This window comes from Nothobranchius furzeri, chromosome 9 (assembly GCF_043380555.1).
Source record: "Nothobranchius furzeri strain GRZ-AD chromosome 9, NfurGRZ-RIMD1, whole genome shotgun sequence".
NCBI lineage: Eukaryota > Metazoa > Chordata > Actinopteri > Cyprinodontiformes > Nothobranchiidae > Nothobranchius > Nothobranchius furzeri.
The window spans coordinates 36,521,328-36,543,037 of record NC_091749.1 but is presented as its reverse complement, the minus strand read 5'-3'; the positions used below and the strand labels follow the sequence as shown (position 1 = coordinate 36,543,037).

General features: G+C 40.5%; 1 protein-coding gene across 1 annotated transcript in view; it reads left to right on the top strand.

The window, feature by feature from the left end:
• Window positions 1–5,294: 5,294 nt before the first annotated feature.
• Window positions 5,295–21,710, top strand: part of gpc5a (glypican 5a) — a 209,695-nt gene continuing 193,279 nt past the window's right edge. The window contains exons 1-3 of the mRNA XM_070554823.1: window positions 5,295–5,629; window positions 6,944–8,917; window positions 12,798–12,959. Coding sequence (XP_070410924.1) covers window positions 8,770–8,917; window positions 12,798–12,959 — 310 coding nt within the window. The 5' untranslated portion in view covers window positions 5,295–5,629; window positions 6,944–8,769. The remainder of the gene's footprint in view (window positions 5,630–6,943; window positions 8,918–12,797; window positions 12,960–21,710) is intronic.

The following is a 21,710-nucleotide window of genomic DNA, read 5'->3' as shown; positions in this document are numbered from 1 at the left end:
TTTTGATTTGTTGCAAACACTTTCACATGAATATATTATGAACTCAGAACTGTTCTCAAAATGATTTTAGGGGGTTTTAAAGTGTTCGTTTAGATATTAAACATTTGTTTGATGCTGTGGTTTAAATCATTTTACTGCATAAAGAACAATAATAGCTCATTTCTAAAGAATGTTTTAAGTGCATTAACTTTGTAATAGTCTAAGTGCCTAAAATTTATATGAAGGGTAAAAAAACAAGATCAAAAAGAAATCTTAAAGCTACTGGGTGTGGGTCATTAGGGTCATCATGGTCACTTCCAGTGGTTCACAAAGGTCCCAACGGTAAATGGCTTGTATTTGATATAGCACCTTCTAGGGTCCTGGAACCCCCCAAGGCGCTTTACAACACAATCAGTCATTCACACATTCACACACTGGTAGTGATGAGCTACAATGTAGCCACAGCTGCCCTGGGGCGCACCAACAGAGGCGACAACAGGAGTGTCTTCAGTCAGAGGCTTCTTCAGTTTCGCTGCAACACTGACCGCTACTGGAGATCCTTCCTGCCAACAGCCATTGTAATATACAATAACTCTTTGATGACTTGATTATTATTATTATTCTGAGCTACTACAGCAATCAATTTCCCTCTGGGATTAATAAAGTATTTTTGAATTGAATTGAATTGAGGCTGCCGAGCACTGGTGCCACCGGTCCCTCCGACCACCATCAGCAGGCAACGTGGGTTAAGTGTCTAGCCCAGGGACACAAAGACAGCAACAGACTGAGCGGGGTTTGAACCTGCAACCTTCCGATTACAGGGCGAGCACTTAACTCCTGTGCCACTGTTGCGGTGGTAGTGAATAATGAGGGTCACCATGGTAACCGCACTTAATGGGAGGCAACAACAGACATGAAAGGAAGCTTCAGACAAACAGCTGCTGCATGAAAAGTAGAATTCATGCTGAAAAAATCTTGGACTATGCAGCAGAAGGCTCAGGTGTGGTGTTTAAACTTGTACGTCTGAGATACAACAAGGTACAAAGATGATTCTTGTTTAGAATATAAGATTTGGAGATCAAATTAAATAGAAACCTATGGATGCTTTGGTGCATCTTCGCACTCTGAGTGGCTTTAGTGCAAAAAGCTGCCAAAGTTGCGGGACTAACATTGAACAGTGACATTCCAGCTAACATTTTGTTTGAGAAGTCTCAGAAATGTATAAAATTACAACTGTGATTGGATTAAAATCATTAAACTTAACTTTCTGAGACCCATTCATAAATATATAGATAGATAAAAACACATTTTTGTGAATAATTTAGTCCCAGTGAAATAGGATCATGAAATGAGCAGTAATAAAGCTGCTCTGCTGCTTATGAAGAGGTTACCTTAGCAACAGTTTATTATAAATTAAAGGAGTCACTAAACATCTTTCTCACTTAGAAATAAATCAAAGAGGCATCACATTTTCACTTACAAGCTCTCAAAGGAACCAGTGTAAAAACATATTTACATAAAGCAAACACTGATTTTATTTAATTGTCTCTCGGTCTCTCTCCTGCGGCGCCGCATGAGCCACCCGCGGGCAAACATGTTTCATGCTCCTTCAGCCACATCATGCAGCACATTTTCAACCTGTCGACTTCCATGAGCTTCCTCTCCACAAGGGACACTCGTCTCCGACAGCCAGAACGCCAGATGAGAAAATGTTTGGGACATGTGACACGTAGGCTGAACTCAGCTGAAGTCTAACGGCTTATGCATGAAAACAAAAGACAAACAAAAGCTTCTGAAATCCAGCACAGGTTGAGTTTGTTTTAGTTTATTTTTTAGACTTGTTGCTTTGCCTGATGGTTTTTAATAAAAGAGCTGCAGCTGAAATGCACAGATGGCCTTAATCTTTTCCTGCAGCAAAACGTAATTTCCCCTTTGGCACATGATACGTTTGAATTGATGAAAAAAGTGTGTCAGAGATAACTTCATTAGTACTTTCTATAATTGTATTCTCTATTTGACCCATTGTGTGGCAACCCTTCTGCAACTCTCATGTTTCTTGAGCTTCGCTTTAATCCGCCTCTTTGTAGCTGATCACATTCTTCAGGCTACTCTTGCACAGCGAAAAAAACAACATGAGACTAATTAGCTTCTGTCTCTAAATCATAGCAGTTTATACGTGCACATGTGTGTGTGTGTGTGTGTGTGTGTGTGTGTGTGTGTGTCCACCCCCTTGCTTTAAGTGACCTTCATGTGAGAGGTTTTTGTCCTGTATGTGAAGCTGCACATCTGAATGGTTCGTGGCCAGGCGAGGTGAGTTCAGTTGACCCCAGGGTCGTGGTGGGACAATGGCGGCCAGGCTTCTATAGGAAGAACAAAACAGAGGCCCCCAGGCTCATGGCCCCTGATGTGGGAGGGGCTTAGAGTAGTGGGCCACGTATAAAAGAAAAAAGTGTTGCCATATCAGATGGGGTGTTTTGGATATCAAGTCCTGACTTGATTGGATCAAGTGCCACCTGTGTGCTGTTTCTGGTTGTCCGTTTTACCAGGGAGGGGCTTTCATTGTGCCAAAATTTCAAAACTGCTGTTTTTTCATGCCACTGCTCTACTTTTACTTTGTAATTCTACAAAGTATGATAAAAAAGTTAGTAAAAACACTTGTGTGTGGGATACCTGCTCTACTAAATAAATGTTTTATGCCACTTGTACAGAGAAGCAGAGGGGGGAGGTCTGCGAAGGAGAGCTGTAAGCTTTTATCTGACCCCATGGGACGATGAGAAGTCGACAAGCTCCTCATGTCCACCCACCCCCCACCTCACTTCCATATGCAGAGGAACTACTAGCTTTGTGTGGGGGGTTGGGGGTCATGACTGAGTGCTCCCACTCCCACTGTGTGCCGAGGAGCAGAGAAGAGTGGTGGTGAGATGTTGTCCAGTTGGTCAGTCAGAGGAGAGATTAGATCTGAGATTAAACTTGGAACTCTCGATGAAGTGAACTAAAATGTGTCTGCAGGCTGCGTGAGCATGTGTGCAGAACAGTTGCACGTACTGGACCTGTGTTTTTTTTTCCTTATGAACTTGCGGGTTGCAAAGTAAGCCAATGTCAAACAACTGAAACCACAGTGATGGGGAAGTAGCTGCTTCCGTTTACAGTTGACAATAATCTCATCATTAAGCAGAATTCAGTTTGCTAGTTCCCTCTGCTGGCCAGCACACATACTGTACCACACTTAGATGTTTGAAGCTATTTGCATAATTTATCACAACAGAGAAAGCCTGGAGCTGCAGATGGTGTGTTCTTCCATAAAAGCCAGGAGCAATTCAAAACAAGACAATGACTTCATGTAATTACTTTGTATTTAGGAAAAAAGCTGCTTGTGCGTTTTATTAGATTTCCATTATATTTCTAACCACCCTGTGGTTCTGTTGTAGAAGGGGACTTTGGATAAATGTTGAAGGGATCATCTGTATTTTATTCAGCTACTTCGTTATGTTAGGAGTTTGTAAAAAAACACTTACTCTATTCTGTGTTTGACTTTATTTATTTTGCAGAAATAAAAATTAAATGGGAGATTTTTCTACTTATTAGCTGTGCAGGAGGGTCTAACATAAAGCCTTTAGGCGGCGTTTAGTAAGGAAATCTTGTTTAAGTAATTTTAAATCAATCAACATCTAAGCCAAGTTATTGTCCAAAATGTATTTTAACTTGCTAAATAAAGAAGAAGAAGAAGAAGAAAATATCATTTCTATAGCGCCTCTCAAGATAAAAATCACGAGGCGCTTCACAAAAACAAAAAAATGTAAACATGTAAAACAGAATTTAGAAAATGGTTAAAAATATATTTAAAATGAGCAAAAAATGGACAATTGTGATCAAAAAATGTAAAGAAAGAGAGAGCGTGAATAGGAAAGAGGGATATAAGTGGATCCTGAGGAAGGTGGAATAGGTGGGGAGAGCAGAATAAGATTCCTGACAGAAGGTTTGGTGTGAGAAATAAGCTGACCAAGAGTCTCTGACTTATAATCATAAATCTCTGACTTATGTTAATCATAAATAAAGAAAATGATGTTTGATAGAAACATAAGAAATCTGAAGGATCAAAGAAAAATATCTTGATAAATCTCAAATCAGGAAAAACACTCACTCAAAGCCATCCACGTATGAAAAAGTTATACTTCTAAAAAAGCAAAGGAACAATTTCTAAACTCTAAAATAAATTTCTTTCAGTAATAATAACAAACATATAAAAATGGCTAATCAATTATAAAAATGTAACATGGAGATCAGTGCTTCATAAGAGCTCAAAACCTTTTGTCTTTTTTTCCCAGCTGATGCCTCTGATCTAAAACATCAAAATGGTTTATTTAAAAAATTACAATTCAGAAAAGTATATTTAGTAGCAGAGAAGTATATTTTGTCATTTGATAAACAATTATTCCGTTTTACTGAAGTCTACACATCACTTATTTTTTGTCTTTAATATAGTTTTGTAATGAAACATTTTAAAGACAGATGTAAAAACATGTTTCTTCAAGATAATGCAGTTTTCAACAGTTCATTTTCATTTGATTTGTAAGTTAATTGGTGGATGTTTATGTCAGAAAAACTTCACAATCTGGTGAACGTTACGCTTGTTGGAAAAGGCTTGAAAATAACTCAGTTTTTATAAAAAGAAACCCTCCTTGTTATCGGTATATTTTAAGGTGTTTTCAACTAAAAGAATCAGTGTCTACACATTAATCAAACAAATCATCAGGAGAAAATGTTTGCTTGATAAGATAAATAAATGTTTATTAAAAATTGGTTGTCATACCTTTCCCCCAAACTAATACAACTTATTTAGTAGTCTAATGAAAAAAATAAAGAAAATTAAAATAACCATCTGACATGGATATATATATATATATATATGTATATATGTATATATATATATATATATATATATATATATATATATATATATATATATATATATATATATATATATATATATATATATATATAATCCCCCCCCCCCCAAAAAAACTATTAATGTCTGGTTGTTGTAATTATTTGTGATTACTGCAGCTGCAACAGGTTAGTTATTTTTTAAAAAGTTACACATGTTGTAGCTACAAAAATAAAACATGCATATTTTCACCATTTCTGCCACATTTACCTGAACATTCTTATGAAATTCACACCGCTATGCCAATAAACTTCCTATTAAGTGCGCACATTTTATTCAATTACAAGCTGTGAAAAAGAGCAGCTTTTCTGCTCCTGTGTCCCTCCTTCTGAGAGGTGGAGGCTGGTTGGAGAAGATCGAATGGATCGGAAGTACCGTAGTTTGTGTGTATGCTGATAGGGGAGTTGGGGGTAGCTACATATTTACGTTCAGTGGGAGCCGCCCTTCATTCACCCACATGGTTACCAACTGCTCGCCTTCGCGCCACTTTCTTAACCCCGCAATCATCTTTAAAAAGCCTTTCTGAGCTATAAATTGGCTCACTGTCGCTCCGGAGTTCACTTAGTGTTTTGTTTTCGTCCAGCGGAGCAAAAGTTTCGGGGAGAGTTGCGTGTTTATATGGCTCTTTTGTCGGTGGGAGACTGCACGGCAGCCCAAGCAAGTGAGCGAAGATGGTGGATTTGGCTGGTGAGCGCATGTTTATCGGTAAGGAAGTCGTGTTTGAGTGTCTTGTTTCATTCTTTTATTTTAGTCCACATCATCCTCCCGCCGTGTGTATTTTCAGCGTTTTGTTTTCCTCACGGTGCTGCTTGTGATATCTAGACATTAACGCGCAGGCATGAATGATATGTTGGCGATGAAAACAGTAGGCGCATGGCAGCCCCCACGGCTCCACCATTGAGGGAATGAGGGAGATTTGAAAAGCTGGTGCTGGAGCGTTTTCCGCTGCGCTTTACCAAGCCCTGGAGGATATATGTCTGGCCTCTTGTTGACTCCATGATGCGTGTGAATGTACACGTCTTAAATGTACAAAGTTAGTTTGTTAATCTTGTGTATTTGCGACTGTGTGTCGAGTTCAGTGGTGTGTGAGTTAAAGTGCCCCCCAGAACAAAGCAGCAGCACATGGGGCAGCTGTAGGCCGCGCGTTTTAGCTTAGCTATTGTAGCCTAGTTGTATCTAGGTAAAGGTGCCACAGTATGACAACTATAAACATTATTATTAATAGCGCGAAACCAGTCGTTAAAGAAATACAATTGGACAACCAAATCCAGTGGTGCGCACGTGCTTTATTTTTAAACGTGTGTTCGGTAGTTGTTGGCTAACCGCTAACCATAGTTGCACTCGTTTCCAGCTTGTGTGGTGTGCTACTTTGCTCCACATCAAATCGACTAGCGAAAATCAAGAGCTCCTGTAGACAACTGTCTTTACACGTTTAGCATAATTACCATCAAACAAATAGTAGCTTATTGTAGCTACGTGCTCTAGATTAGCGAGGCGCACAGCTAACGTCTGTTAGCCGCTAGTGCTCCGACACGCATGGTAGCCTTGTTTCCCAACACGTCCGAAGCCGCGAGCTTTGTTTTGTCTACGATTAAGGTCGTTGTGATATTTTGTGTGTAAGACGACATACAGCGTGAGCTCGTTTAGTTTTTGTCGTTTTAAATGCTAGGGTTGGCGCACTTCGAGGCGCCATGTTAAATGAGGTGGGGGAGGGGTGAATAGAAGCGTTCTGCGCGCATGCGCTTTGATGTTGCAGCGAACGCGGGCAGAAGGTTGTGCGGCTCATTCATGCTTTCTGCGACCTCGTGCTCCCGTAAACTACGACGTTCTGACTCACAACTCCAGTTTGTGTTAAATATCTTCAAGGCACGTGGAAGTGACTCACTTTTTAAATACTTTTAAAATTAGATTTTAGGCAGATCTGATAGATTTAAACTAAAAAGTCAGTATATTCTAGCTTGTTGCTTAAGTGGTAAGCATAATTTTAACAAGTGTCTTTTTTTCTTTTTTTTTCTGCAGGTCCACCAAGATATAGGAGACTCCTTGGAAAATGCATCCATTGATGGTTATCCTAGTCCTGGAGGAGGAAGTGTTGTAAATCTGTCTTTGTATTGCCAAAGTGCTTACAGTGCAGGTAGTACTATGTGATACCTACTGCAGTGGAGGCACTTAAAGCAATACCCAGACTCAGGATCTCAGACTATTTATTTTTTACATGTCTTTTGAGTTACTGTCTTTGTGCTAAGGTGCATCTAGTGCAGATAGTGAAATAGACTAGCACCTACTGCCCTAAGTGCTCCTTCTGGCATAAGGGGCTGTGATGTGCACCACCAGATCATTTTTAATTCCTAATTGGGCCCAAACATCTTGCAGTTCTCTGCTAGTTTTGCATAGTTGCACTACAAGAATAGATGAGTTGTGCAAATCTATGCAAAACTGATGGTGGCCTGCTTGCTCTACACCTGTTCTGATTTTTTTGGGGTGTGTGTGGGGGGGTGTTGTTGTTGTTGAACTTAACCTGAATGCATAAAACAAATGTTGAAAACAAGGAGCGTTTCACCCACTGACCACAGTTTCAGCAGTACTAAAGTGCTTATAGTGCAGGTAGTGTTTTTCTCTATCTACTGCAATGTAAGCACTTGAAGTATTTCTAACTGTATCTGACTGGAGTCTGAGGTAAACATTGAGGACAAAACCGTTAATTGTCACTTGGTCAGTTTTGCTGGTTTGCATTCAGCCTTAACAGATGTGTGCTGTGCAAATCCATGCAAAACTGACTAGGTTGATGGTGTTTGCTGCCAAGTTGAACTGCCTTTTTACTGATTTGGTGGATAAATTGGGTGTTTCTGGGAGTTTCATGAGAAGATGTCCTGTCTAGTGCAGGTGGGGATTTGTAGCAATGCTGTGGTCCTGGAGGTATTGCACTTGTCCCGGCCTGTACAGGAACAAGGAGATGAGCTGACCACGATCTTCACATGAGCACATTTCATAACCGTTGCATGCATGTGCTGTAAATAAAGTCTGTGCACTTATTTGGATTTATTGTGTGTGTGTATGTGATCATTTTGTTTGTATTTTGATCATTAAAGTTGACTTTTACTTTAAATTTCAGCCCAAGCTTTTTATTTATTTATTTTTACTTGCACCTAAAACATAAACATTAGAAAAAGTTTGGTTTGGAAAAACAAGCATTTGAGTAGAATTTTGTACATCTGACAATTTATATTATCCGTAGGCCTATAGGCATTTTTTGGTAAGTTTAAAATATGACTTCTTACCATTTTGTCTATTCATTGTGATCTAGTTTACGGAGGGTGTAATCTGGAGGGCTGTGTAGGAGACAGAAATATTGGGAATACATGTAGATGGTATTTAAGTCTAAAATGGTCAGATAGGGTACTTTACCTGGCAATCTTGTGTTTGTTTATATATGAAAAAAAGTCCAAGTAATTCTGGTTAATTAAATATTTAGCTAAATAAAAATTCCCTTTATTTTGGCTGGTCCACAGCAACAACTGGTACTACAGCGACTGTCCGCTAGATGTCGCTGTCCTACAGCACTTCGGGATCCAGCTTCCCCGCGCAGGTAGTAGCGCATCACAGTACCGCCTCTGTTGTCGGTCCAACCAAGCTAAATGCTGCTTTCAGTCAGACACGAAACAACCTCGAAACTTTGTTTCACCTGAAAGATTTTGAAAGGCTTATCCGGACAAAAATAAACTCGTGCTTTCTAGCTCCTGAAATGTGGACTCACCTGACACGCGCCGTCGTCCAGGTTGAAGAGAAACCCTAACTTCCAACAAGCTGCTTTTTCTTGGGATTTTTTTCACCCTTTAGTGTTTAAAATGAGTATGCTGTGGAGATGCTGCCTTTTACTCTTTGTTTATCGCTGCGCATCAGGATTCGGGTTGGACACATGCGATGAAGTCCGTAAAGTTTTTCAACTCCGGCAAATCGGACCTAATAAATTATTGCCATCAAGTCCCGTACCAGGTATGTGGGTCAGGCAACTCATGAGATGGAGAGAAAAAATATCTAACTGCTGTTTTTATTTATAGGTTTTTAGTATTTTCAAAACACACAAAACAAAAATATTTATTGCTCCAGTGTTTATTATCCTGCCTTTCAGAGACAGCACAATGCGCAAAAATGCAATTTCATCCGCCGAATCTGGTCCACATGTGTTACAATTAGGTGAGTGAGTCTAATGAATTTCAGCTAATTTCCGTTCACTTACATAAAGCCATTTATAAAGAAACAGTTTTATTAAAGAGATCATCAGCAGGTGTGAGAATCCAAACACAAGTCAGTTTTGCTGGTCTGAGACTTTTAGTTGTTTCTGAACAAAATGCCCAAAAGAGACAAAGATCTCAGTTTTCAGTTGTAACATTTAGTCAGATGGTCTTATAAGGTCTAATTTAAGTGTCCATTGGCATAAAATGAGAATGTTTCTAAATAATAAAAAAGCACCTTTAAGATAGTCTTTCTAATTGGTGTCCCAACAGGTTCACCATGAGGTCAGACAATAATTCTTACTAGACTGGGAAACATTATTCTTGGTGCAATTTTGTTTAGATAGACATGAAAATGCGGAGACATTATGTTAGAATTACAAAAGAACATTCATAAAAGAGAGAATAATCTTGTGATTAAATAAATTTAAGTATCAACCAGACCTTTAAGTCATGGGTTTAGTGTGACCCAGAACCCATTTACCCTAAATCATCAACATTTACTTCACCTTTCAACTGTTGTGTTTCCACTATTCTCAGAGCTGCAAGGTCACACAGCAGGATGTCCCAGTTCTGCACAAATCCTAACTATTGGACCTTAAAGGTGCACTTTGTGGAAATGAAGTAAACATGACATCCTGTGGTAAAATTTGGTTACTGCAACCTCAACAAACAACTCTGGAGCTTTTGGCCGGTGTTCTGACTATTCGTGCTTCCTCGTTGAATATTCCTACAGCAGTGTGTTATGGCAGTTTTACCCTTGTTTACAGTATAGTGACATGCTTATTAAGCACATTTTATTTTAAATATGTGATATTACTCAAAAGTGCAGAACTGTAGTATAATTACTAGCAAGAACATTTTTCTATGAAAAAGGCAGTGTCATGATTCAGTGAATGGGAAACAATGGAATAAATTTCTTGTTTACAGTATGATTTCAATATTTTACAAGCTGTTTGCAAGCTAACTGTCAGGTAAACATACAACAAGCAGTAATATAACAACTTCCAAAGAAAGGTACCGTCATCAAAAACAATTGTTGGCGTAGTAGCTCGGAGGAGACCCGGCAACCCCGCGCTCAATGATGGTAAACAGTAGTTAAGTCCCTTCTTCCTTTTGTTTTGAAATGAAAAAAACTGACAATTCCCACAGCCAGCTGGATATGAAAAATTTTTCATTGTAACTTCCTTTCCAAAATGACCGAAATATTAGTATTTTGGGATTTTCTCACAAAGATTCTCAATATATTCTTAAATACTGCACCTTTAACTAGTCAGAAGTATTGATAAATGCTAAATGACCTGTCAGTGTTTAGTGCCTGTATGAGTCAGAGGACTCCAAAGCGCTTTATTCACACATTCACACATTTACATGTTGGTGGTGATGAGCCACAATGTAGCCACAGCTTAACTGGGTCACACTGACAGAAGCGAGGCTGCCAAGAACAGGCGCCACCAGTCCCTCCAACCACCACCAGCAGGCAAGGACTGTAAAATGTCTTTACAAGTGACGCAACGACAGACAAGACTGCAGAAGCCTGGGTTCGAACCCGCAACCCACCGATTCGAGGGCAAGCTCCTAACTCCTGAGCTGCTATCACCCATCATCATGTTGAATGTTCCCCTGTTCTCCCGAGGTTCCTGGTACTTCCAAGCCACCACCTCCCCAGCAGGGGAGCATTACTCCTATAAACTGTCAAAATAGGTCCTGATCAATTAACTCGACTTCTATAAGGTTAATATCATAGAAGATTACGCAAATTCCATATTTCATGGTTTTTGCAGAAGAATAATTTCAGTTACATGCTAACTGTAATTGGTCCGTTTTTCTACCTTTACTAGAACAGCTTGTTAAGTCCATCTCTTCATGTTTATGTTCTTACCAGCTGTGGGCTCGTTTAAGTCATGCTGCTTTAACTCCGTGACTCAAGGAGCCAAGGCTGCTGAGATTACCCGTTCATCAAAACTGAAAGAAACTCTCCTCCCTCCCGAGAGTGTTTACAGCAGATAAGTGGCTTGCAGGGATGAAGAGGAATTATTTTGTTTAAAGTTAGGTAAACTAGGCCTCACTTAACTTCTCTGAACGCCTCCTACGGTAATTATGTGTAAGATTTGGGAGGCATTATGGGTGTGGATATTTCATGTGGGCTGTCATTGACTGGATGGCTTGCTGCTGCTGCTGTTGGTTTCTGTGCTCCTAGAAAAGTAAAGAGTAATGGTGTTGACTGCCGTCCTGCCACAAAGTGCAGCCTATAAACTCAATCAGTCTGTTTCCTGGCTGCTGCGTGGAAGCCCGATCCATTGACAGAAACCCTCAAAATACCTCAAAACCTCTGAATGACTCTTGTAAAGGCCCTGTTCTTTCGACTCTGTTCTTTAGCTCCCCTGTAGTTTAAAGAGCAAGTCACCCCCTACAAGAAACTTACTTCACTCCCTCTTCATGATTAAAAAATGCAACAAATGATGTTGCCTAGCAGACCAAGAGGGCGGAGCTCTAACAAATACACACACACACAGGCTCACAATGGCATTGTGACATCATAATGTACCAGTTTACATCATAGCATACCTCTTAGCCAATAGCGGTGGCAGATTTAAATTCAGCTGCAGTGCAGAGTTTTTACCTGACAACGGCACAACACTGACAGTTTTAGGCAGAATATTTAAATTTTAACTGAAATGCACTAAAGTGCTAAACTATTGACTACACGTGTCTGCAGCACGATTAGACACACATTTATATAGTTTATCAGGGAAAAAAAGCTGATTTGGGGGTGACTTGCTCTTTAAGAAATGATAACTTGAGGTAAAAAACATTTCCTGCTTTCTGAAACTAACCTCTGTTGACCCATCAAGCAGCTTATCAAGTTCAAACTGCATCAAGACACTGGCAAGACGTTGGTTTCCTTGATGGAATCGGATAGATACACATCAGATATGTAATGTAGAACGTGATCTGTTATCTATAATTGGGTCTAGGAAAGAAAAACTGGAGAAATGTATATATCATGCTGCTAAGAATTGCCAAATAGCTTTCAGTTTAGGTCAGAATGCAGCAAGTCAGAGGTCCTGTCTGCAGTGTGGGAAGTGGAAATGGACCTGGCATGCATTAAAGTTTAAAGCAGCAAGATTTTGGGGCACTTCCTTGCTGCCTTATCAGAAAGACTTTGAATTCCGACGTGTGTGCCGCAGCCGACTCTGCTCTCTGAACGGTCCTGAACCTCGCAGGGAGTAGATAGCGTCTGGCAGCAGTCTACACACTCTGCCTGGGCTTGTCAGAGAGGCTTCTGCTGACTTCTGGGTCACCTTTGCAGATTACTAGCATTTTTTATAGGAGAAGATTCAAGACAGCCCTCAGTTTAGCCTTTAACAGTCTCTATAGTCCGTTTGTTTATTATGAGGGAAATACCCAAACTGTTACATTGCTTTTCTTTTAAGTGATGATTTATTTATTTTTAATGCACATGACTTCCAGGGAATCGTTCCTCAAAATCAACATCCCTTTGGGTCAGTTTACAAAGGAGGCATCTTTAATGGTGATTTCCATTGTATTTGGTACTTGCAATGAATCGTGAGGTGCTGACCAGCTTGGATGTTGAAATTCAATAGGACATTGTGCTAAAACATTTTCACTACTTTCAGGTTCAGATCTTCAGGTGTGCACATCCCAAAACCTGACGTGCTGCACCAAAAAGATGGAGGAGAAGTACCAGTTGGCAGCCCGCAGAGACATCCAAAATTTCCTGCAGGCATACAGCAATGGCCTCAACCTGCTCCTTACACGCAATGTGGCTTCTTTTCAAGGTAAGTGTGTGTGTGTGTGTGTATTTAGGTATCACAGCTGCGACTTTTAAACACACTTGTGTGCAAATGTTTATCCCACTGACGTGGCATTCATGTGTAGAGTGCCTCCTCTAGAGTGTGCCTTGTTGTGTTTGCGTTGAGAAAATGTTGGATGAGTCAGTCAGTGTGTGTGCGTGTGTGTGTGTGTGTGTGTTTGTGTGTGTGTGTGTGCGTGTGCGTGTGTGAGTACGGCTGCACTACAGAGCAAACAGATCTGCATCTGTCCTCCATCTCCATCCACCATGATCTTCAGATTAGATATGCCGACTATTTCTGCTTCAGGCACGGGAGGCTGTTTGTTGGGGAAATGTCTGTCAGGGAGAGCAAATTGAATTTTTAATGCTATTTTTTTCTTCCTGTGAAAGATTTCCACATCCATTTGTATCCTAGACCAAAATAAATAATGTAACCATTTTCAGGCGATCGGAAAACTGTTGATCTGTCTGTTAACTGACTGAAGTGGACACATTTTCCATTCCTCTACGTCCTTTCCATCAGCAACAACTTACAAGCAGCGACTTGCCTCTTTCTGCCCAGTGTGGGTTCTTTCTCTCACTTGGACTGGTCTCTGTCTTATGAGGGTTGAAATGGGTGGGCAAAAAAGACAAACAAACAAAAAGAGCCCCACAGAGCTCATGACTTGAACATTCATCTTGAGACATATCATTAAGCCAATTGTCTGTAAAGCTGCCTTTCAGTTTAAAGACAGTCTGTTATTCTCCCCCTAAAACTCAAATGATTTATAGGAAAGTCTTGCAAGATGACAGTGTTTTAGTTGCGGCTTTCAGAAGTAATGCCCGTTTTGTTGTTGTTAAATGTGTCATCTGCCTTCAGCCTTTGAACTTGAATTAAAATGCTTACTGTAGTGTTATTTTTTTTTTTAGCTTACAAAGAACACAGCCTTTGTAGAATCCAGTTTAAACCAAGTTGCAAAGTTCAATCTAACATAAAAGCATATTTCTGGTGCAACTTCTTTACCCAGTCTTCCACGCTTATCCCCAAAACACTACAGAAAAAGCTTCAACTATATTTAATTTCCTCTAAGAAAAACACTTCTTATGCCAATGAAGTTTTTTAAAATATAATTTTTTCATTTCTTATGAGTTATAAGTTCTTGTGACGAATGAAGTACTGAAAGTTTTGATCAAACCAGAGAGGAATTTTAAAAAGTCTTCAGGAGCAGGAAGCTGTTTGCAAAAAAAAAAAAGCACTAAAGGATGTGGCACTCGCATGCGTTCCTCGGTGGAATGGCAGTCTGTGTTCGCTCCTGCCAAACCAGAGTTCCCCATCAACGTAAACTCCCATCAGTCAACAAACACTGGAGGCTGTTTGACTTCCAGCCTGTAGTAACACAGCTTCAGTTTTTCAGGTTAGGCCCTAAAATCACAGCAGCTGAACATTTTTGTTTATTTGTTTTACACAAGCCAGTGTTGCTTAGTTATCACCCCTCAATGGTTAAAGGCAGGTAACCTTGTATTTGCCCCTTTTGTCTGTGTTTGCTTGAAAATGATCATTGGATTCATGTTCACAACTAGTAAACCTTTCCAGTCAACACAATTAAAGATGGCTGCCACAGTAAGTGGAACTTTGAAAACACAGAATTGGCTAAAAGTCAGTCAACTGGGCATGCACTCAGCTTAAATGTGAGTTGATAAGCCTAGCAAGCCAAATGTGAATATATAGTCTGGCCATGGCCCATTGACGGATCCCAGTCATCGTGAGGCGGGATCTATGGTTGTCTTTCAAAATGCCTCCGCATGCTATTGGATAACAAGCATTGTGACGTGCCAAAGCCGTTTCAAACGAGCCGTTGCCATCGTTGTTGTTGTTTTCAGTAACATCCCGCCCACTAATAGTGGGATGTGGTTGGCTCACCAAACCAATAGAACACTGTGACTGGACCACTGTGGAGCTGTCACCATCTTAGGCCCCGTCCACACGTAGCCGGGGATCTGCCAAAACGTAGATATTTTTCTACGTTTTGGCCTGTCATCCACATGAAAACGGAGTTTTTTCACACGAAAACAGATCTTTTTAAAAACTCCGGCCAAAGTGAAGATCTGCGTTTTCTCCGTTTTGGGTGTCTGCGTGTGGACAGACAAAACCGGAGTTTTAAGGTCTGCAACGTCACTTTCCGCGACAAAAAAATGCTGACATCACGTTTGCGACCTGTGTTTACACTAGCCGACAGCATGGAAGCCCTCAGAGCTGCGCTCGCTTTATCAATTGTCCAAGCGCTTTTTGCCTGTTTGTTTTTGCAAGCGGAATTACTGCTCCTTGTGGAAGACCAGACGAAGGACGAGGTTAAGAACGGGGGAAGTACTGCCGCCTACAGGTCTGGCATGTCCTTAACAACGTGTTTATCCGGGTACGTGTGGACAGAGTTTTTTTTCAAACAAGGTGGTGTGGATGCAAGTTTTTGGAGGGGCGGATATTCGTTTTTAAAAAACCCGGCTACGTGTGGACTAGGCCTCAGTTTCACTCAGTTGCACTAACATAACCTTTTTCTAAAGAAAGATGTTTGCGTAGTTGACAGATGCCATCTTTGACTATTAACTACAACGTCGGGCGATACAATCAACATTTCCACTTTTTTCTGATTGGTCATTTTTGAGCTGGCTAGTCCCGCCCCTTATGGTGCTCTCTGCCTCTGAGTATCCAGACTCGTCCTCTTTGTAAAACAGACAGAGGACAAGTCTGGCAGGCTAGGTTAGTGACTCTTTCTCTGTCTCTCTCTCTGGGTGTTTCTCAATGTCAAGGCAAGGCGCCTGGCCTTGCGAGGGAATGTCTTGTGAGGCCAGGCACCTTGTTTACGAGGACACTGTCCTTCCTTGGTCTCCTACGAGATTTTTGCTTGACGCCAGCATTTTCCTCTCCCATGATTTCAAAAGACAGGTCTGTTAATAGAAGGTCGAACCTGTTTTCTGTGTCAAACTCGTTTAGTAGTTCAGGAAACAAGAGTTTGATCAGTTCGTTCATTTCAGCAGTTTGAGAATCAACCAGGTTTACTCTGGGTTCACGATTCTTTTTCTTCCTTCTGCGAGAAATCTCTTTAGGAAGGAACATTTAGTTCCTCGACTGTCGGACACTCAGGTATTGCGGTGAATTTGAAATCATAGTCTGCTGAAGATAAAACGTAATCTTCTTCGTAATCGATCAATGCATCTGGCTATTTGTCATCTGTTTGAGTCTCTGATGCAAAATCATCTTTTTGTAGAAAATCAACCCCTTTTTGGACAATTTCAGAGTCTGAGAGAGTTTCTTGCTCCAAGAGGACATTTGGATAATTTTCAGCCTGATAAGAGATATTTTCTGAGACTGTCTGAGTTGAAATCGTTCTTGTTTCTTTTGTCAGTAAAGCCTCTTTTAATTTCATATTAATTTCCTCCTGTTCCCTCAATTTGTTTGCCAAATAAAGAATTGTTGCGTTTTTATCATCCAGTTCTTTCTGGATTCGATTTATATCCATCAATATTTCATCAACTAGAGGTTCCTCGAAGTCAGAAAACATGTCTCGTTCTGGGATTCTGCAGCTAGTATTGTCTAAGTCGGGAGAAACATGCTCTGCAGATGCTGTTGAATGAGGAAACAGATGCGTTTTACCTTGGTAAATCTTAGATGTTTAAAATGTTTTGCACTTTTACACTGTCCTGAGGACTGTTGTGAATGAAGAGCTTTTGGGGGATGGCATGTTGTGTCAGACATGTTTTGGATTGAAAAAGCCCGTATCTGACATCTTCTATTTATCATTGAAAACAAATCCATGTGAAACAGTCGGGATGCATCGGGACATTGAATTGAATTGAATCATTGACCCAGTAGTCGTATCAGGACACTAGTAAAGTTTCACACCTCCACTATGTAAGAGTTTTAACTCTCTATGTCTGTATAAAGTTTGTAATGAATCATGTTTTGTGCGTGTACGCCAGTAGGAGTGAGTGTTGGGGGTCCTGGCTTGTCTTGGATACAGGAAAGGGGATCCTCAAGGAAAAAGAGGTACAACAGCTGTAACAGATTGATTTATGCGAGCAAATGTGAACACACACAAAGTCAGACGACAGAATGCCCTGATCTCAGATCTGATCTGTTCACCTCGCATCCATCAGATTCTGTAATTCATGAAAATAAAAAAGCTGGTATTTCAGTAAATATTCAACCAATCGTCAGGCAGTGTTGGCTTGTTAAAACAGTCAGATATTTATAATTGGAGATGTAAGAAAACATGTTGATTTTTTTCATTGATAACAACAAGATCTTGCGATAACACTGGGTGTGCCCTGGAAGCGTCTGACCTGAGTCTTTCAATTATTTTCAGTCCTAAAAGGCACAAATATAAATGAAAGACTCAGGTCAGAGGCTTCCAGGACACCCCCAGTGTTATCACCAGATCTTGTTTATTTATGTGGAATTATCCTGAAAACAAATGACTCAGTATTTGAGGTAAACAACACTTTGTGGATGTGGTAGGATGGCAGCAACTGTGTAATCCTGTAAGTTTCTTCCATCATCTTTATATTTTAGTTTTGAAATATTTTGTCAGCCTTAATGCTAAATCTGCAGATTTGCTGCTTCACCTCTTCATGTTTCTGTGACAGATGATCCAAACCAACTTCTCTGTCCTGAGGAGCTGGATGCACACAAATCTTGTTTCATTTATCCATGCACATCAGCGGCCAGGGCTTGATACTGTGTTGTGTTACAGTGCGCTGCTTTTGCTGAGGGATTATGACCCGTCTCTTCTGCAGTGGGCTCTGTATTACCCTGAAGCCTGGCAGACCTGTCCCAAGAAGCTGCTCTAGTACACCTTTGTCTGTGTCCGCTGTAGATTTACTCATTTACCACCCCCACAGGCCACACCCCTGCTGCATGCTGTGGGTCCTGATGCTGGGAGGGATCAATACCAGCTTCTCTGCCTTTCTGCTGAGGGTCAGAAAATAAGACACACGCCCGCCCGCGCGCGCACGCGCGCGCACACACACACACACACACACACACACACACACACACACACACACACACACACACACAAATGTCATGAAATTGACAAATCTTTGTGATTTTATATCTTTGTGTGTAGTTGGGCAGTTGTCTTGATCCGCACACTAGTTCATGTCACACCTACTCCCCAGCATGAGCTGAGGAGAGTCCATCACTGCCAGGTAATAGGTGAATGTCACAAATGCAGCACACATAAAGCTCTGAGGTGGTCTAATGGTTTTATTTAAGTTGACGTGACTCTGTAGCTTGACCAGCCATGCCAGTGCTTCTTTATGGGAAGCAAAAGGCCCGGTAACGCCGCCATTGAAATAAACCCATCCCCTGAGAGTTCTAACCGAGCCAATTTGGGTCATGTCCTTCAGTCTTCTCATTAAGCAGTGCAATTGTCAGTTACTGGTTGTTTCCTCAAGCTACAATCTAATAGTGCAAAAGTTTAGTTTAATGTTTTTATAGATTTTATGAAACTCTTGGCTGCCAAGTGATACATGTCACTCTTCCCCCACCATTTCTCTCTGTACCTGAACTCTTTAGTGTTAAAATCAAGTTTAATTTAGTTTTTTAAACTACTTTTAAGTATTTCATTTGAAAAAGGAAAATTTTTATACACAAAAATCACTGTTGTGTTTTATAATAATCAAGTGATTACAAGGATCACCTCTGAAAAAAGCAGCAGCAATCTTGATTTTAAATGGTCTTGGTTTGTCTCTTCACTTTATTTTGAGATTAGTTAATGACATGAATTTATCAACTCAAATTTGGCCACTATTGGCCACAGTACAGGTACAGGTACTGTTTGGAGCAAATACCCTAAATGCCTGATAAACATTAATGCTTTTTTAAACTGAAGTGAACGTGATGAGTCAGATATTTGCTCAAGAGATCATTTAGACCTTTTGACTTGCAGTCTGCCGTATCAGTGTACGCGCACACACACACACACACACACACACACACACACACACACACACACACACACACACACACACACACACACACACACACACACACACACACACACACACACACACACACACACACACACACACACACACAGAAGCCACCCAAGTGGCATTGTTGTATTTTACAAAAGGCTTTCCAAGAGCCTTTTGTTAGAAGAAGTCTCGCTGCAGTACAAACTATATGGAAGGTGAAGAGGGACAAAAATGGCACGTTCTTACATCTTGACAAAAAGAACCGTTTGATGTGTGCAGACAAAAGTGTCAGAAGTTAAGTATTCATTCAGTCCATCAAATCCAGGCAGTGCTCTGTGATGCTGAATTGATCAGAGGCAATAGTTTTAATAATCATCTTGCCTGAGTTTGGGTTTTATTTGGGATATTTTAGGATCTTCATAGGAGAGAATGATCTTTACAAGCCCCTTAGAGTTAGTAATGATTGGCAGCTCATACTGTAATTTGAGAAACATCAGAAAACAAGCAGAGTGTATAATCCATTACAACCACAGATGGGAAGAAGGATGAGTTAAAAGGGGGTCAGCTAATGTAGTCGTTTGTCTTGTGCCAAGCCTTTCTATGATGCAGCTGACAGGAAGAGGAGGGGTTGAAGAAATTAGAGAAATGTAGTTGGACAACAGTGTCAAACTCACAGTGAAACATTAAACCAGTCCCCTAAATGATGTCTTTTCTGGGACATTAGCTGCTTACGCTTTGTGTTGTTAATTTAAAAACTATAACTAGATAAATTTCATTTCTTGCAGAAATGCTGTTTGAATGCTGACTGCTGAAACGGAAGTGAAAGTAGAAGTTAAAGTCCAATTAGTGGTCACACACTGGTGAAATTTGTTCTCCACATTTGGACCATTTCCTGGGGGAGCTGCAAACACGGCAGCGCTCAGGAACTATTTGGTGGTTTAGCTCTGCCTCCCCTTCCCCCAACTGAAGTGTGTGAGTGTCAAGCGGGGAGACATTGAGTCCCATTTTAAAAATCTTTGGTATGACCTGACTGTTGATTTGAACTAGGCTTTGACAGATATATCAGTCAGCCAATACATCAAAATCAAATCAAATCAAATCAAAGCTTTATTTATAAAGCGCCTTCCGCAACCCTGTCAGGAAGCCCAAGGCGCTGAACATGGTACAGTACAAAGTTAAATAAAGTGAATAAATCAGAAAATAAAAGCAATTCAAATTACAGATTACAAATTACAAAAAAGGTGAAACATTCTAGTAGAAGACAAATGTGTAAAACAAGGGAAAAAGTGAACCAATGAAAACTGTGAGATAAAACCAACATAAAAGAGGGCCAAATTCAAACATGTTCAGGAAACGCCAAGCGGAGGAGGTGTGTTTTTAGGCGGCTCTTGAAGACTGGCAGAGATGGGGACAGCCTAACTGAGGGTGGCAACTGGTTCCATAGTGACGGTGCTAGGACTGAGAAAGCCCGGTCCCCGCGAGTATGACACCTAGAACGAGGGACAACGAGCAGGCCTTGGTCAGAGGAGCGCAGAGCGCGTGATGGGGAATGTCTGTTCAGGAGCTTGGCCAGATAGGGGGGACCACCACTCTGGAAGAAATTAAAAACAAAGACGAGGAGTCTGAATTGTGAACGATAGCAAACCGGAAGCCAGTGCAGGGAGGCCAGAACTGGACTGATTTGGTCCCGTTTCCTGGTCCCAGTCAGGAATCAAGTCGATATATATCGTTTTTCGTACATCGGCCGATATTTGTCCTTAGTAAAGCCAATTTAAAGTAAGGCACATCCTTGGGCAGCCCAATGCTGTTGCAAATTTTAATTTTAATGTTTCTTTTACATTCACTAATAACATCTGCATGATAAATACTCTAGATGAACTTTATTTAGATGTCTGACTTTAACACTGAGCAGTTCACTTAGTTAAAATTTAACAGTTAGTTGAACTAACTTCTGATTCAGCTTTAGACACTTTGTGCATCAACGGATTTTAGCATGATATTAAGACCATGGAAATCGGACCATAAAAATTGGCAGTACATATCAGCCATCAGCTGACCAATGTCTACTACATATTGGCATCGGTATCAGCAACAGAAAGACGAATATCAGTTAACCTCTAATTTGAACCCACAATAGCCCAGTCTCAGGGCAGACACTGACACCACTAGGCCACTGACCTGGAGGTAAAATGATGATGTTGGAGTGATGTTGAGATGATCACCTCAAAATCATAAATTTTGGGGGACTTTGGGTTCCCCAGATACCACTTCTTAAGCAGTGAAGTGTAAGTGTCAAAAAGATACTCTGACCAATCTGCTTAGCTCTTTAGCAATCAGCATTCAAACAGCATTTCTTGCAGAAATGCTGTTTGTCTAGTTATTGACATGCAATATAAAATACAAAATAAATCTATAAACAAATAAGCAAAATTTCCCTTAAAAATGATAATACTATTAACTTATAACCACAGCCTTTCTGTTTGGATGACTTTTGCCAGTGTCAAGCCCAGATAAAAGAGGAGAGTAAAAAATCTGTGGAAGAAAGTTCATTTGAAGTTCTGAACTAATTTATGTTCGTTAAACTCTGTTTTTTAACTGGAATAACAATGTTCAACCAATAAAAGAAAGAGGAAGGTTTTAGCTAGTTTCTCATTGGGTTGAGTTTCCTAAACCCTCAAAAGTTCACGAGGGTTCCTATTGTCTTTTTGTGAGTGGCAGAGCCTTCGAATTCATTTTCTCTCGTAAAAATCACAAAGTTGTTGTAGATGTCTGGATTCCTTCT